This window comes from Telopea speciosissima, unplaced genomic scaffold (assembly GCF_018873765.1).
Source record: "Telopea speciosissima isolate NSW1024214 ecotype Mountain lineage unplaced genomic scaffold, Tspe_v1 Tspe_v1.0020, whole genome shotgun sequence".
Taxonomy (NCBI): domain Eukaryota; kingdom Viridiplantae; phylum Streptophyta; class Magnoliopsida; order Proteales; family Proteaceae; genus Telopea; species Telopea speciosissima.
In genome coordinates this window covers 133,004-146,158 of record NW_025317356.1, presented here as the reverse complement: position 1 = coordinate 146,158, position 13,155 = coordinate 133,004, and the positions used below count along the sequence as shown (strand labels likewise).

Genomic DNA, 13,155 nt, shown 5'->3' with positions numbered 1-13,155 from the left:
CTTCGAGGGGTATGTATACTACACATTTAGGGTTCAAAACTTACCCATGGTGTGGTCCAATCTCCCATCAAGGTGTGAATACAATCCTTGCATTTTAGGTTTCCCTTTGACTGTTATGGTCCAAGGTCATAGGTGTTGACCATTGGCATCGCGGCGACACCCGTCAGCATTGGCCCGTGATATTAGGGTGTATTTTGGGCACGGGTGTAACATTGGCTCTCCGACGAGAGCTCTCCGGTGGAGGTGACCCATTCCTCTCCCTCGCCACGTTGGTAGAGGGAGCGGCCTTCTTACCCCATGGTACCATTGAATGCTTGAGGAAGTGAGCTAGTAGATATGTTGGCTAGCATCATTCTTACAGACGACACCAATCTGTTGCATCAAGAAATCACCGGTGGGTCCTTCGGGTGCCGCAATCTATAAAAGGACGTCAAGGACAAGGGAGAATTGGTGTGGTTCCGACCTAGGACTCCACGATGCCTAAGTTAGATCTCTCTGAGCAACAGATGAATAGAGAATTCAAGATGGGTTAATGGGGGTAGAGTACCTCAGAATTTATAGTGAAGTATGACAATGTGGAGAGTCCTAGTTGGTAATGAGTAGTTCTCATAGTAGATAGGTGTTTCTCATTAGTAGGATTTATCACTTGGTTGGTTGCTCCCCTATAGGAGGTAGAGTCCCAGTAGGGAAGATGTTCTCGGTAGATAGACATGCATGCACCCTTGTATGTTGGATAAGATCCTCGGGGCATGAGTCCAACTGAGATTGTACCTCCTATGGATGGTACCTGTCAAGTGGTGAGGTGAAGTATATCTCGGCGATGATGCGTGTGGCTTGCGTGTAGTACTTGGTCTTGAACCTTGAGTGACCTTGTTGGTCCTTCTCCTTCTGGGCCAATGAGTGAGTCTTGAAGTGGCCGAGCTTGGGTGGTCTTCCCTCTTGTGCTAGGACATGTGGCGGTTCACGATTGGCTTGTATAATTTTGGTTTATCAGTTACCAAATGGTTCAATATAAGAACCTCTTTGAAAGTCAGGTTTGCTCGTTTAGTTTGTGTTTCTGTACAATACTTTAATTGGATTTTTTTCAGGATTTTGTTTTAAAAATTGGTGATGACAAGGTTTTGGTATTGTAGGCTTTCTGTACTTTATTTTATTGCAATATATCTTTTCCCTGACATTCGCACCTTTTATTTGTTGTTGTAATTACTGGTATTCTATTTCCTTGTAGAGAATCTGTACTTACATCCTTCATGAATGCAATGATTTGGAACCTTCAAGCCTCAAGCTCACAATCTGCTGCCTTGGTGTGCTTCTGTTTAACATCTCACAGTAGTTAATCCTCACAATTCCAATATTGAAATATGCAAGATCTCATACCTTTGAACAACTTGTTTCATTGAATTGCGCAAATGCAAGAGTTCCTCATTCCCTTAGACTCTCCCTCTTCTAATAAACTGAAAAGATTATAAATATTTGAGGGGAAAGGTCAAGAATTAGGTCCAATCTCCATATTCAGAGCTTATTTATAAATATATACATAGGATGGTGTTTGGCTACGGTTTTAAAATTTCCCTTCAGAAGACCAAATGTAAATAACCTAGCTAGGCAGGCTATGACCTTTTGTGGTCTTCCATTGCTTAATTGCACTTAATAAAGGTGTTGAAGGAGAGAATCAGTCCTCAAAATCCCAGATCAAGTTGTTGGCTAAAGTCTGAGTTCTCTCAATTTCTTGATTTAGGGCTGATTTGGGAGATATTTGTTAGCAGCCACATTGGGGCTCAGAATAACCTCAAACCACAATCACGTGGTGGTCCTAGTCTGGTATAAGTGCCCTGGCATTTTTTTTTTTCATTTGGGATTGGGACTCAACCCTTCCACCTTTCCCCCTTATTGGATCAGGACTTGTGTAATTCCTCGCTGCTGTTGCTTCAAGAGCATGACTATACATGAAATGAAATTTGCCCTGTAAACTGATTTCAGCTTCTGTTGGCTTGAATTCTTATTAACAATAGCAAAACAGTTTTTTTTTTTTTTTTAAATTATTCAAAACTTCATGGGTCTTTAGCTCAAATTGATAGAGCACTTGGAACATGAGCATGTTCTAAAGGGATGGTGGTTCGAATCCACCAAGGCCTAAACTCCTTTATCTACAAAATATTGGGACAATTTCTTATATTATAGGAATTTTTTTAATTATATTTTATTCATGTAATTGGATTGGAACTCTATTAACTGCCATTTCAATTCAGGTTTAAACATTAGTTGCATTCAAATTTCTTCATAATTGTTTCATATTCTAACCATATAGTAGCCAATGTGTTGACAAGATCTATATGAACCAAACATGTATAGCTTTTCATACAGATTCAAGCTGAATCCAACTCACAGACTCAGGGAAACCAAATAGTTCATACAGATTCAAGTTGAATCCAACTGACAGAGCCAGGGTAACTAAACAGTTTTTCAGGAAGATTTAGCTAACAAACTCAGGGTAACCAAACAGTTAATCTGTTAGGACAACAGATCCACTAGTGCACCACCAATGGGTTCCTCACCAATATCAACACAACCACCACTTGGTTTAGCGAACCAAACACGTCCTACAAGTCACAGGAAATCCAGTTGAGGAGCACCCAAGAGGAAAATTGGTTCGCCTACCAAATCAGATTATAAGAGAGAAATAGAGGGAGAAGTGGAAGGAAAGAAACATGTGTAAAGGAGGGGTTGGGTAAAAAATAAGAAAAAAATTAAAAGAGAAAGGCATAGGGAAATGGAACGTCAGAGTTTCTAGCATTTCACCTATGACACAACTACTTTGATTACCCAACCTAACACAACAAAAAACATGAAAAGCCATATCATCTATTTTTGAATGGGACAAAACAATAATCCAATCACAATATTAGGATCCCATCCAAGAAACATAGTGCAGTCAAAATAAAACAATAAATCACATGTGTAGCCTAACAAACTCAAAAGCACAGCATATGGATTGCACAACCAAATAAGACAAAATATATTTTTTTCTTTTCCCTTCCCAATTGTTTTTTTTTTTATATGCAACCCAACAACACACAGCCGCGGCAGCTGCAGGACACGGCCTACCGCTGCCGCTGTTGTGCGCGACCAACATATGGGGAAGAGAAAATGAGAGAGAGATGGGGGCAGCCAGAATAGTAACAATTACTAAAAAAACAATCTGGTTTTAAAAAAAAGGATAAATTACACGTTACCCCTTGGTTTTCAAACGAAACTCAGATCACCTCCTGATTTTTGAAAAAACTCAAATCAACCCCTGGTTTAGACCCCAATATGACAAATTAGTCCCTACCGTTAGTTTTATGCTGTTAAATGCTAGTTAAATATATTTAAAGGGTAAATTACATGTCACCCCCTAGTTTTCAAACGAAACCCAGATCACCCTTTGGTTTTTGAAAAAACTCAAATCACCCCCTTTATAGTAACGGTGTTAGTTTGCTGTTAGTTATCGGTGTGAAAGGACTATTTTACCCTTGTACTAAAACATTAGAATTAAATTTGCAATACTACCCTTCCTTCTTGGTCAAGGGTAATTTAGTGATTTAAATTTATTTAACTGGCTGACATCATCACTTAACAACATAAAACTAACAATAAGGACTAATTTGTCATATTGGGGTCTAAACCAAGAGGTGATTTGAGTTTTTTTTAAAAAATTAGGGGGTGATATGTAATTTATCCAAATTTAAATCCTTAAACTACCCTTGACCAATGTTGAAGATGAACAAAGGGTAGTATTGTAAATTTAATTCTAATTTTTTTTTTTTTTTTGACGAGAAGAAAAATAAATTATATTAAACAGCAAAGTTACAGACGTTACGAGTCATATTTTTTACATAGGTTATGCCTAGCTTATGTCCATCCATCGTGAAATTAACATTTTTTGTACAATTATAGATATAAAAAAAGTCTTTAAACCAAAACCACGGCCACGGACATTTGGTAGGAGATGGAAGAGTATCGGTAATCAGTTTATGATCCACCCACACCTCTTTAATCTTCAACCCAATGTGAGCCGCACGATCACATCCATTACGGATCGCGAATATAACTGCTGCTAATTCATCTTGATTAGGGAGAATTCCTATATCACAAAACCTGAGCCGCCCGCCCATAAAAAAACCATAAGCCCATCCCATTACCTTGTGTTCTAGATTGGAGCATCCTGCACAAATTAAAATGGGTGAGTTACTTATGGGTAGTGTAAGAGAAGAAGGTGAAATTGACAAATGAGTCATATTATCTGCTACATCCGGGGAATACATTGTTGGGGACCAACATTAAGTTCAGCAATCCATTTATTTATATTGTTCATAACCCAATTAGGATTAGGTTTTTGTAAGGCCACCACAGCTTTGTTCCTAACTGCCCATATGGGAAATAACAACTTATGGAAAACACATTAAAAAACCATCGGAGCATTTGTTTATCTTTCTTGAGAGAAATGAAGACTTGGGTGCAGAACGACTTCAGATTCGGTACATTGATGTGGTCCGTTCTTAACCCAAGAGGACCTCTAGCCCAGATATGCTTTACCCATTGACAAGAAAGAAAGAGATGCTTTGCAGATTCCTCCCCAGTCTCACACAGAGCACAACTATTGTCAATCTGGATCCATATTTTAGTATAAGGGTAAAATAGTTCTAATTCTAATGTTTTAGTACAAGGATAAAATAGTTCTTTCACACCGGTAACTAACAGCAGACTAACACCATTACTGTAGAGAGGATGATTTGAATTTTTTCAAAAATCAATAGGTCATCTGAGTTCGTTTGAAAAGCAGAAGGTGACGTATAATTTATCCTAAAAAAAGCTTTACAACCTGATTTGAAAAACAACCTAGTTTTAAATCTAGTAATCACTATAACATGCCTAGTGTTTTTTCAAACCATATCCACAAAGTACTGACCAGTTAATCAAGCCGTGTCATCAAGAAACCGCACAGCACAGAGCAACAACGCCATGTGGTCAACATCCCGAATCCACGCTGCTCACCCATGTCCACAGAAAGTAGTGGATATTGCAACGCCGCAACTCCTTGTAACGATTGATCTTTGACATATGACCTGCCTACTGCACGGGCAGTGGCAGTAGAGGATCCAAATTGCTTTTTCCTCACTGTTATTTATAATTTCTGTTAGTTTTGACTGTTTCCAGTACTCAATCATTTTGTAAGTTCGCAGAACTGGTGCTATACAAAAACTAGGTAAATTGGACGCTCTCACTTTCTTTAGAGTTTTGATTAATTCATACTCCACCCATCCTGCCGTTGTCTGTTGTCTGTTATCTGTTCCTAATTTTTGAATCGATTGTTAAAAGTTTTAAAAACCCAAAAATGATTTAAATTCGGATTCTTGTTCTTTTTAATCTCATATCTTTTTGATTTGTGGATTTGATTAGCTGATTGAATTTCGACAATCTGGACAATTTAGGTGATTTAGAAGAATAAACGTTAACACAGTTAAAGCAAATGGAGTTTGTTTGCCAACTTCAACTTTCGTGTCTTCCAAATTCGTCGGATATTGTAATGGGTTATTTTCCAACTTCGCCAAGGAGTGTTCCCCAATTAGTTAAGCACCGCCGGAAACATGGCTATGTGAACAAGGGCTTTTTGTATTCCACTTATTCTACAATTCAGATAACCAATAAGCAAGTTTCAACTACTCTTAGCCCTGCCTTGCAGCAGCAGCAGATATTGGCTTCAGCTTCCACCTCTTTGACTTCATTAAGAGCCGATGATGAGAGCAATGTCAGTTCAGCAACTACGAGATCTTCGTTGCTTGGGAAGTCTAGTAGTGCCATGGAGCAACTTGATTTTGAACGCGGTGTTTGTGTTCCCTTTCGCAAGTACACTCCAGAGACAGTATGTTATACTTTAAATTGCAATTACTTGGAACTTCCATTTCAATTAGTTAGTTTCTTTTTGAGTTAATATGGTTGTTCTGCTACTATTGATTAGGTGAAGAATAAGGTTTTGGAATCCAGAGGGGCTATACTCTCTCTCCTTGGTCGGGGCGTGGAGATAGTTTGGAACTTGGGTTTCTATTGGTCCACCCTTATGTATGACTGCTTTATTGGTCGAGATAAAGAAGTGGTTCCTTATCGAGCCCGGCAACTCAGGAATTTGTTGTGTGATTTGGGGCCTTCCTTCATTAAAGCTGGGCAGGTTAGAACTTAGATATGCCTCTTTTGCTTCAACTTTATGGTTGTTTAACTTTTGTTGTGTACTAAGAATTTCATGACTGTAGTCACTGTGCATGAAAGAGTGCCGTCCCATGATGAGTCTTATGGTGATCTTTATTCAGATGTTAAGAAGATGCTATGAGTCTTTACAGCATTTTGTGTAGATGTCATCCTGTACAGCATTTTGGCTTCTATTTGCTGTCTTTAGTCCATGTTCTTTCCCATGTAGTAGACATTTTTGCTGACTGATTCCTTCTTTCCCATATTTCAACAGGTTCTGGCAAACAGACCTGACATTATTAGGGAGGATTATATGAATGAGCTCTGCATTCTTCAAGATGATGTTCCTCCTTTTCCTAACCAGGTTTTACTCTCCCTCTCTTTTGTTTCTGTATTTATGTATACATCCTTTTGATTGAAGCAGTGAAATCATGCTGCAATGTAATCTTTGCTTAAGCAATGAATCGGTTTGACCCTCTTGTAGGTTGCCTTCGCCATTATTGAAGAGGAGTTAGGTCGGCCTCTTGAAGATGTTTTCAGTAAAATTTCATCGAAGACAATTGCGGCTGCAAGTTTGGGTCAAGTTTACCGTGCTACTTTACGTGACACAGGGGAGGATGTTGCTATTAAGGTTGAGTGAGATATTGCTGGTGGCACCTCTTTTCCTTTCTACATTTGCCAATCACTTCCACAGCATATCCAATCTTGTTTTAATAGTAATAAGATTGCTGGAAATTAGGTTACAGGGTGTAAAGGGTAGATAGTGTCTCATGCTGAGAAAGGTTTGAAAGTTGATGAGATACAATGTACTTAGTATGGATTTAGAAAATTCTATTAACAGATTGAGCCCTAAAGAACCAGATCCGAGAAGGGAGAAGAAGGAGAAGAGAAGAGATAAAGAGGAAGAGGAGGAGAGAAATATCAAGGATTGATCGAAATTGATTGCCTCCCCTCACTGCCTTTATCTATATACCAGATTACAAAGAAGGACTCGTAATCATATTAGGATCCATAAGCACAGTTACAATAGGAACAGAAACAAGGAAAATAGAAACTAAACTAATCCTAGTTGTAAACCACAACACAAAGAGTCATCTAGGGGAGAATCTCGATTAGAATATTGGAATATTCTAATCGAGATTCCCCTAAAACCCTAGACGCTCGATATTCTTCAACACTCCCCCTCAAGCTGGAGCATACAAATCACCTAGACCTAGCTTGGAACAACTCCTACGAAAGGCAGATCCAAACAACGTCTTGGTAAACATGTCACCAAGTTGCTCGATGGTTGAAACAAATGGAGTAGAAACCAACTTCAATTTGCTTGGTTCTCTTATGAAATACTGGATTACTTGCAATGTTAATAGCGGTTTGATTGTCACAAAGCATCTTCGTAGGCTGAGTGATTCAAGAAAACCCCAAATCCTGAAGCAATGGCTTAATCCACATTAACTCAGCTGTAGTATGTGCCATTGCTTGATACGCAGCCTCAAGGCCCTCAACACTAGATCGAGCAACAAATAATGGTTCAGTTAATGGTTCCTAGTTGAAGATCTACTTCTCTCCTTGAGTGTGAAGCCTGTGAATTTGGCAAACATCACCGTGTAATGTATAAGAGGTTCAAGTAAGAACCACTCTACCGTAGAATCGATGATAGTTTGCAGCTGAACATCAAGATAGCAACAAAATCAGAATTAGTAACATATAGAATAAGAACCAAATCAACCAGCAGAACTTCACTAAACTTGGATCAAGTGAAGGTGGTGTTGAATGGATCTTATGCTCCAAAAATCATCCAATTCTGATGGCCGAATGTTGAGTTATGAAGAGGGCTTGAAATTAGAAACTAGCCTTCAAAATAGAAGGTTATTGGAGAGATCACTCTGGCCAGCAGTTGGGGAAGCCAAACATAGTCGAATGAAGAGTAGGATGTGCACTCGAGATGCCCTGAATATTATCACAAAAGGGTCACAGGTTGCTGGGTTCTGAACTCTTGAAGTTGCAGCAGGTTCTGATGGAGGAAACTGAGCTGCAGGAGCTGTAGGCCCTCAGTTGGTGGTGTAATCGACAGAAGCAGTGATGGTTGTTGATCAAGGTTGCAATCAGGCCTTCACAGATATTACAAAATGATGCAAGGGGATACCTAGAAACTAGGGATCCTTCATGGGTTGCTATTAGGGACAATTAAGAGTTTGAAACTCTTAGGACAGCAGGTAATAGGAGGGGGGTAACAGCAGCATATACAGACTCATATGCATAAATAAAACATTGAAATACCTTTGCAGTAGTGAACAATATAAATCAGAACACATAGCATTATTTCCACAAACAGTTGATAGACAAAATGGGGGTGGGGAAACAATTCAAAAATTATGAAATCAAGTGTAGAGGTATTTCAATACTCTAAAAGGAACTCATGCTGTAACCAGTCCTAGCCATGCATTCCAATAGGGAATAAGACATAAACAAGCATGAAGAAGATGCACAAACTAACAACAGTATAGGTGCATAACAGGCCTGAAAATAAAATGTTTCAAAGTTCTAGTGTAGAAATTATGACAGGGAGGGGAAGGGAAGTGATGAGCATGCATTCGGGTTGGGGATGGGGTTGGATAGGTGGTGTGATAAACAGGAAGAAAAACAAGAAGAGCTAAACAGGCTTGGTTGGAGAGGAGGGGAAGAAGAAGTGGGGGAGGGAAACAAATGACAACAACCACTTACCTGTTGTGCTGCTGAAACAGTGAAGGAGAGAAGAAGAAGAAGATACTTCACTTGAGGGGGATGGAGGGGAAGGAGCTGCTTCACGCAAGAGAGAAGAAGACTTTCAAGAGTCCAAAAACTGTTCCATTTTTCTTTCATCCAAAGGGAACCAGATTCAAGCTGACGTTGTCTGCGCAGTCTTCTTTGGTAGACTTTTCGAAAGTCTTTAGGAATGGGGCTGATGTCCCCATCAACTCTCCCTGGCTTTGAAAAGTTCACCTTTGTTGAATAAAAACTCAAGTAGCGCTCAAGCATGTCGAGGTTGAGTTGTCGAAACTCCTCGATAGGAATCCAAGTGCAATCAATCTCCGGGCGCTTACGCCATTTAACTAAGAACTCTCGGGTTCCTCCGTCACGTGAAGAAAAAAATCCTTTCATCAAGGATGTCCTCAACTTCTTCTGGTCCTTCAACAGTTTCGGGCACAGGAGGCAAAGAGGTAGGTGGAAATGGAGGGGGATGGACTGAAGTGTCATCAACAACAAATGGAAAGTCCTCAAGGTCATCGGGGTAAAAAAGGGCATCAGTAGGGGTGCTGTGCAAGGGGCAAGATCTTCAACATTGAAAATGTTACTGATTCCCATATCAGAAGGTAATTCCAGGACATAAGCATTTGTACTCACCCTTTTAAGAATTTTGAATGGTCTGGCACGGGCATGTAATTTGCTCGCTTTTCCTTTGGTGAATCGTTGTGGTTTGATTCTCACCATCATTATATCACCTTCCTCAAATATTTGCAGTCGTCGATGCACATCGACTTTGGATTTGTATTGGTCGTTGCTCAAAGCTATCAGCTGTCTTATACCTGCATGTAAATCATGTATATGCTGTGCAAAAGACTCGGCTGACGGGGAAGTCCTAGAACTAGACATGGTTGGGACAAGGTCAATGGGTGCTCTGGGTTGGCAACCTAGACAGATCTCGAAAGGAGACATACCAGTGGTACGATTCTTAGAGTTATTGAAGGTAAACTCTGCTTGGGTGAGGACCCTATCCCAATTAGTAAGATACTCTCTAATCAAACAACACAACAGATTTTCGAGACTCCTATTGATGACTTTCGTTTGACCATCAGTCTGGAGATGGGATGCAGTGGAGAAACAGAGCTTAGTGCGCATCATTCGCCATGAGGTTCACCAAAAGTGGCTTGTGAATTTGACATCTCTGTTAGACACTATGGTTAAAGGCAGACCATGATATTTGACGACCTCATTGAAAAAAAGTTTGGCCATAATGGATGCATCAGAGGTTTTTGAATATGGGATGAAATGTGCCATTTTTGAAAACCGATCCACGACTACAAAGATAGAGTCATGGCCCCTTGAAGTCTTGGGAAGGCCAAGTATGAAATCCATGCTAAGGTCTTGCCATGGGGCATGTGGCACAGGAAGGGGAGTGTATAAGCCAGTGTTCTTCTTTTGTTTTTTAGTAGACTGACATGTGTGACACTGGCTCACAATTTGAGTGACATCCTTTTTCAGGTCGGGCTAAAAGAAACAATCTTCAATAAGGTTAATGGTTTTGTCTCGACCAAAATGGCCGGCAACTCCTCCAGCATGCAATTCCCAGATCAAGTAATCTTGAAGTGAGGTCCTGGGAATGCATAGCTTGTCGCCTTTAAACAGAAACCCATCCTTTAATAGGAAACCTGAACGATTAATAGGAGGATCTTTACTTACGGAATTGAAAGCCTCACTAAAATCAGGGCAAGATGGATATTGATCCTTGACTTGTTCAAAACCTACTACCTCAATGCTCATTGTCTGGAGTAATACATTTGTCCGATGTCTGGTACTGATGTGCTTGAGTAAAAAATTGACTCGACTCAAAGCATCAACTTCAGTGTTCTCAACACCAGGTCGATGTTTGAGTACAAAGGTGTACTCTTGAAGACATTTGACCCACTTAGCGTGCTTCTGATTGAGCTTTTTCTGGGCACATAAGTATTTCAGGGCCGGGTGATTTGGAAACAGCACGAACTCTTGCGGTAACAGATAATGTTGCCTATAGCGCTGAGATTGCACAACCGTATAGAATTCCTTGTCATATGTGGAATAGCGTTGCTTGGCCTCATTTAGCTTTTCACTGAAATAAGCAATTAGATGTCCTCCTTACCCTAAGACACTACCTATTCCAACACCAGATGCGTCACAATTGACTTCAAAAAATTTGGAGAAATCTAGAAGACGTAAGACTGGTGCCTCCGTCATCAATTTCTTTATCTCCACAAAGGTCTTGGCAGCATTTTTAGTCCATTAGAACTCCTTCCTTTTCATGCAATCCGTGACAGGAGACATGATGGAACTAAAATGATAGATGAACCTTCTGTAGAAGGTGGCTAAGCCGTGAAAGCTTCGCACCTCGTAAACATTGGTAGGCTTGGGCCATTCGACAATCGCTCTGACTTTCTCAGGATCAATAACTACTCCTTGAGCTGATACAACAAATCCCAAGAAGATAACCTGATCACTCATGAAGGTGCATTTCTTGAGATTGACATAAAGTTTAGCCTTCAGTAGCACCTTACAAACTTGTGAGGATGTCATCAAAGTAAACCACTAAGAACTTGCCAAAGAATGGTTGAAGCACTTGATTCATAATCCTCATAAAAGTGCTTGGTGCATTGATAAGCCAAAGGGCAATCTGTTGATGGCTTTACTGTTGATGCACATTCGCCAAGTACCATCTTTCTTGGGTGTGAGTAATGCAGGTACTGCACACGGGCTAAGACTTTCCCTGATGAATCTTTTTTCAAGTAGCTCATCCACTTGTCGTTTGAGCTCGATGTGTTCTTTGGGATTCATACGATAATGGGGCAAGTTTGGCAAAGATGAGCTGGGAACTAAATCGATTGCATGTTGGATGTCACGCATTGGTGGTAACTCATCTGGTAGCTCCTTAGGGAAAAGTTGTTCAAATTTTTTTAATAAGGGTTGCATCTCTTTAGGAGCCTCAGTAAATTTGTTTGATGATTCAGTTTTACTTGGCTTGGCAACTAGAGCGTAGATAACCCCCAGTTCTTTACACTTACTCTCAAACTGTCGTTGATTTATAATGTTGAGTGTTTTCTTAGGAGCTTGTTTGGAGGTACTACCCTTGTGTTCGGAGACTTTCACTTCCTTGGGTGCACTAGGTTTCAGTCTAATCTTTTTTCCTTTAAACTTGAAGACGTAGGTGTTAGATTTCCCATAGTTGGTGACATCTCGGTTATACAACCAGGGTCTCCCTAGAATGATGTGAGCGACGTCCATTTCTAGGACATCACACCAAACGCTCTCTTCATATCCTACAAAATGCAAACGGACTAAACACCTAAGAGTGACAGGAATAGTAGATTGATCCACCCAAGCAACTTTGTATGGCTTTGGATGGGCCTCAGATTTGAGTCCCATTCTAGCCACAGCACTTTGAGCAACCACATTCATGTAGCTCCCACTGTCAATAGCTACACGGCAATTCTTACCTTGATGACAGGTGTAAGTGATGAAAATATTGGTTCGCCACCAAACATCGTCGCTTTCAGGTTGCGAGACCATGCATCGAACAATACCCAATCGGGAGACATCGATCTCCTCATACTCTTCATCAGAGATGGCTTTATTTGGATCGTGATCCTCAAATTCATCATCATGATCTTCATCCTGATCTTCCTCTTCAAGATTTTGGTTTCCAACATAAAGATTCCTATTGGAGCACTCTTTGACAAAATGGCCAAATCCTTGACACTTGAAGCATTGCTATTGACCATTCCTTTTGGGTGTTGTACCCAAGATGCCCTTATCTTTGCTGTTCTTAAAATGACGAGGAGGATTGACAGTTGTTTTAGGGAAGTTCGAAGAGTCCTGAAAAGGCTTCTTGACACTTGATTCCCCACTTTGGAAACTCTTCTTCTGAGGAAAAGTCCTCATGGATGACTCAAGTTCTAGAGCAATCTTGAAAACCTAATGGACATCACGAATCATGTGGGGTGCCATGCGAGTTCGGATGTCGGAATTGAGTCCAGTAAGGAATTTGGAAAGAGTCAGTTCAACATCCTCACGGGTATGGCTCCTTATTTTTAGTTCATTGAATTTGCTCATGTACTCGGTTACAAACAACTTTCCTTGTCTATGGGTGTTCATCTCATGTAGAAGTTGAAGCCTATAAGTCATAGGCAAGAACTCCCTTTTGAGTCT

The 13,155-nt window shown here is 40.3% G+C and overlaps 1 protein-coding gene across 1 annotated transcript; it reads left to right on the top strand.

The window, feature by feature from the left end:
• The first annotated feature begins 5,474 nt into the window (after positions 1-5,474).
• LOC122647303 (protein ACTIVITY OF BC1 COMPLEX KINASE 1, chloroplastic-like) lies at positions 5,475-12,846 on the top strand. Its single transcript, XM_043840723.1, has 6 exons — positions 5,475-5,902; positions 5,999-6,205; positions 6,497-6,586; positions 6,707-6,858; positions 11,683-11,690; positions 12,455-12,846. Exons 1-6 carry the CDS (start codon positions 5,510-5,512, stop codon positions 12,844-12,846), a joined length of 1,242 nt encoding a protein of 413 aa, XP_043696658.1. The 5' UTR covers positions 5,475-5,509.
• The last annotated feature ends 309 nt before the right edge of the window (positions 12,847-13,155 follow it).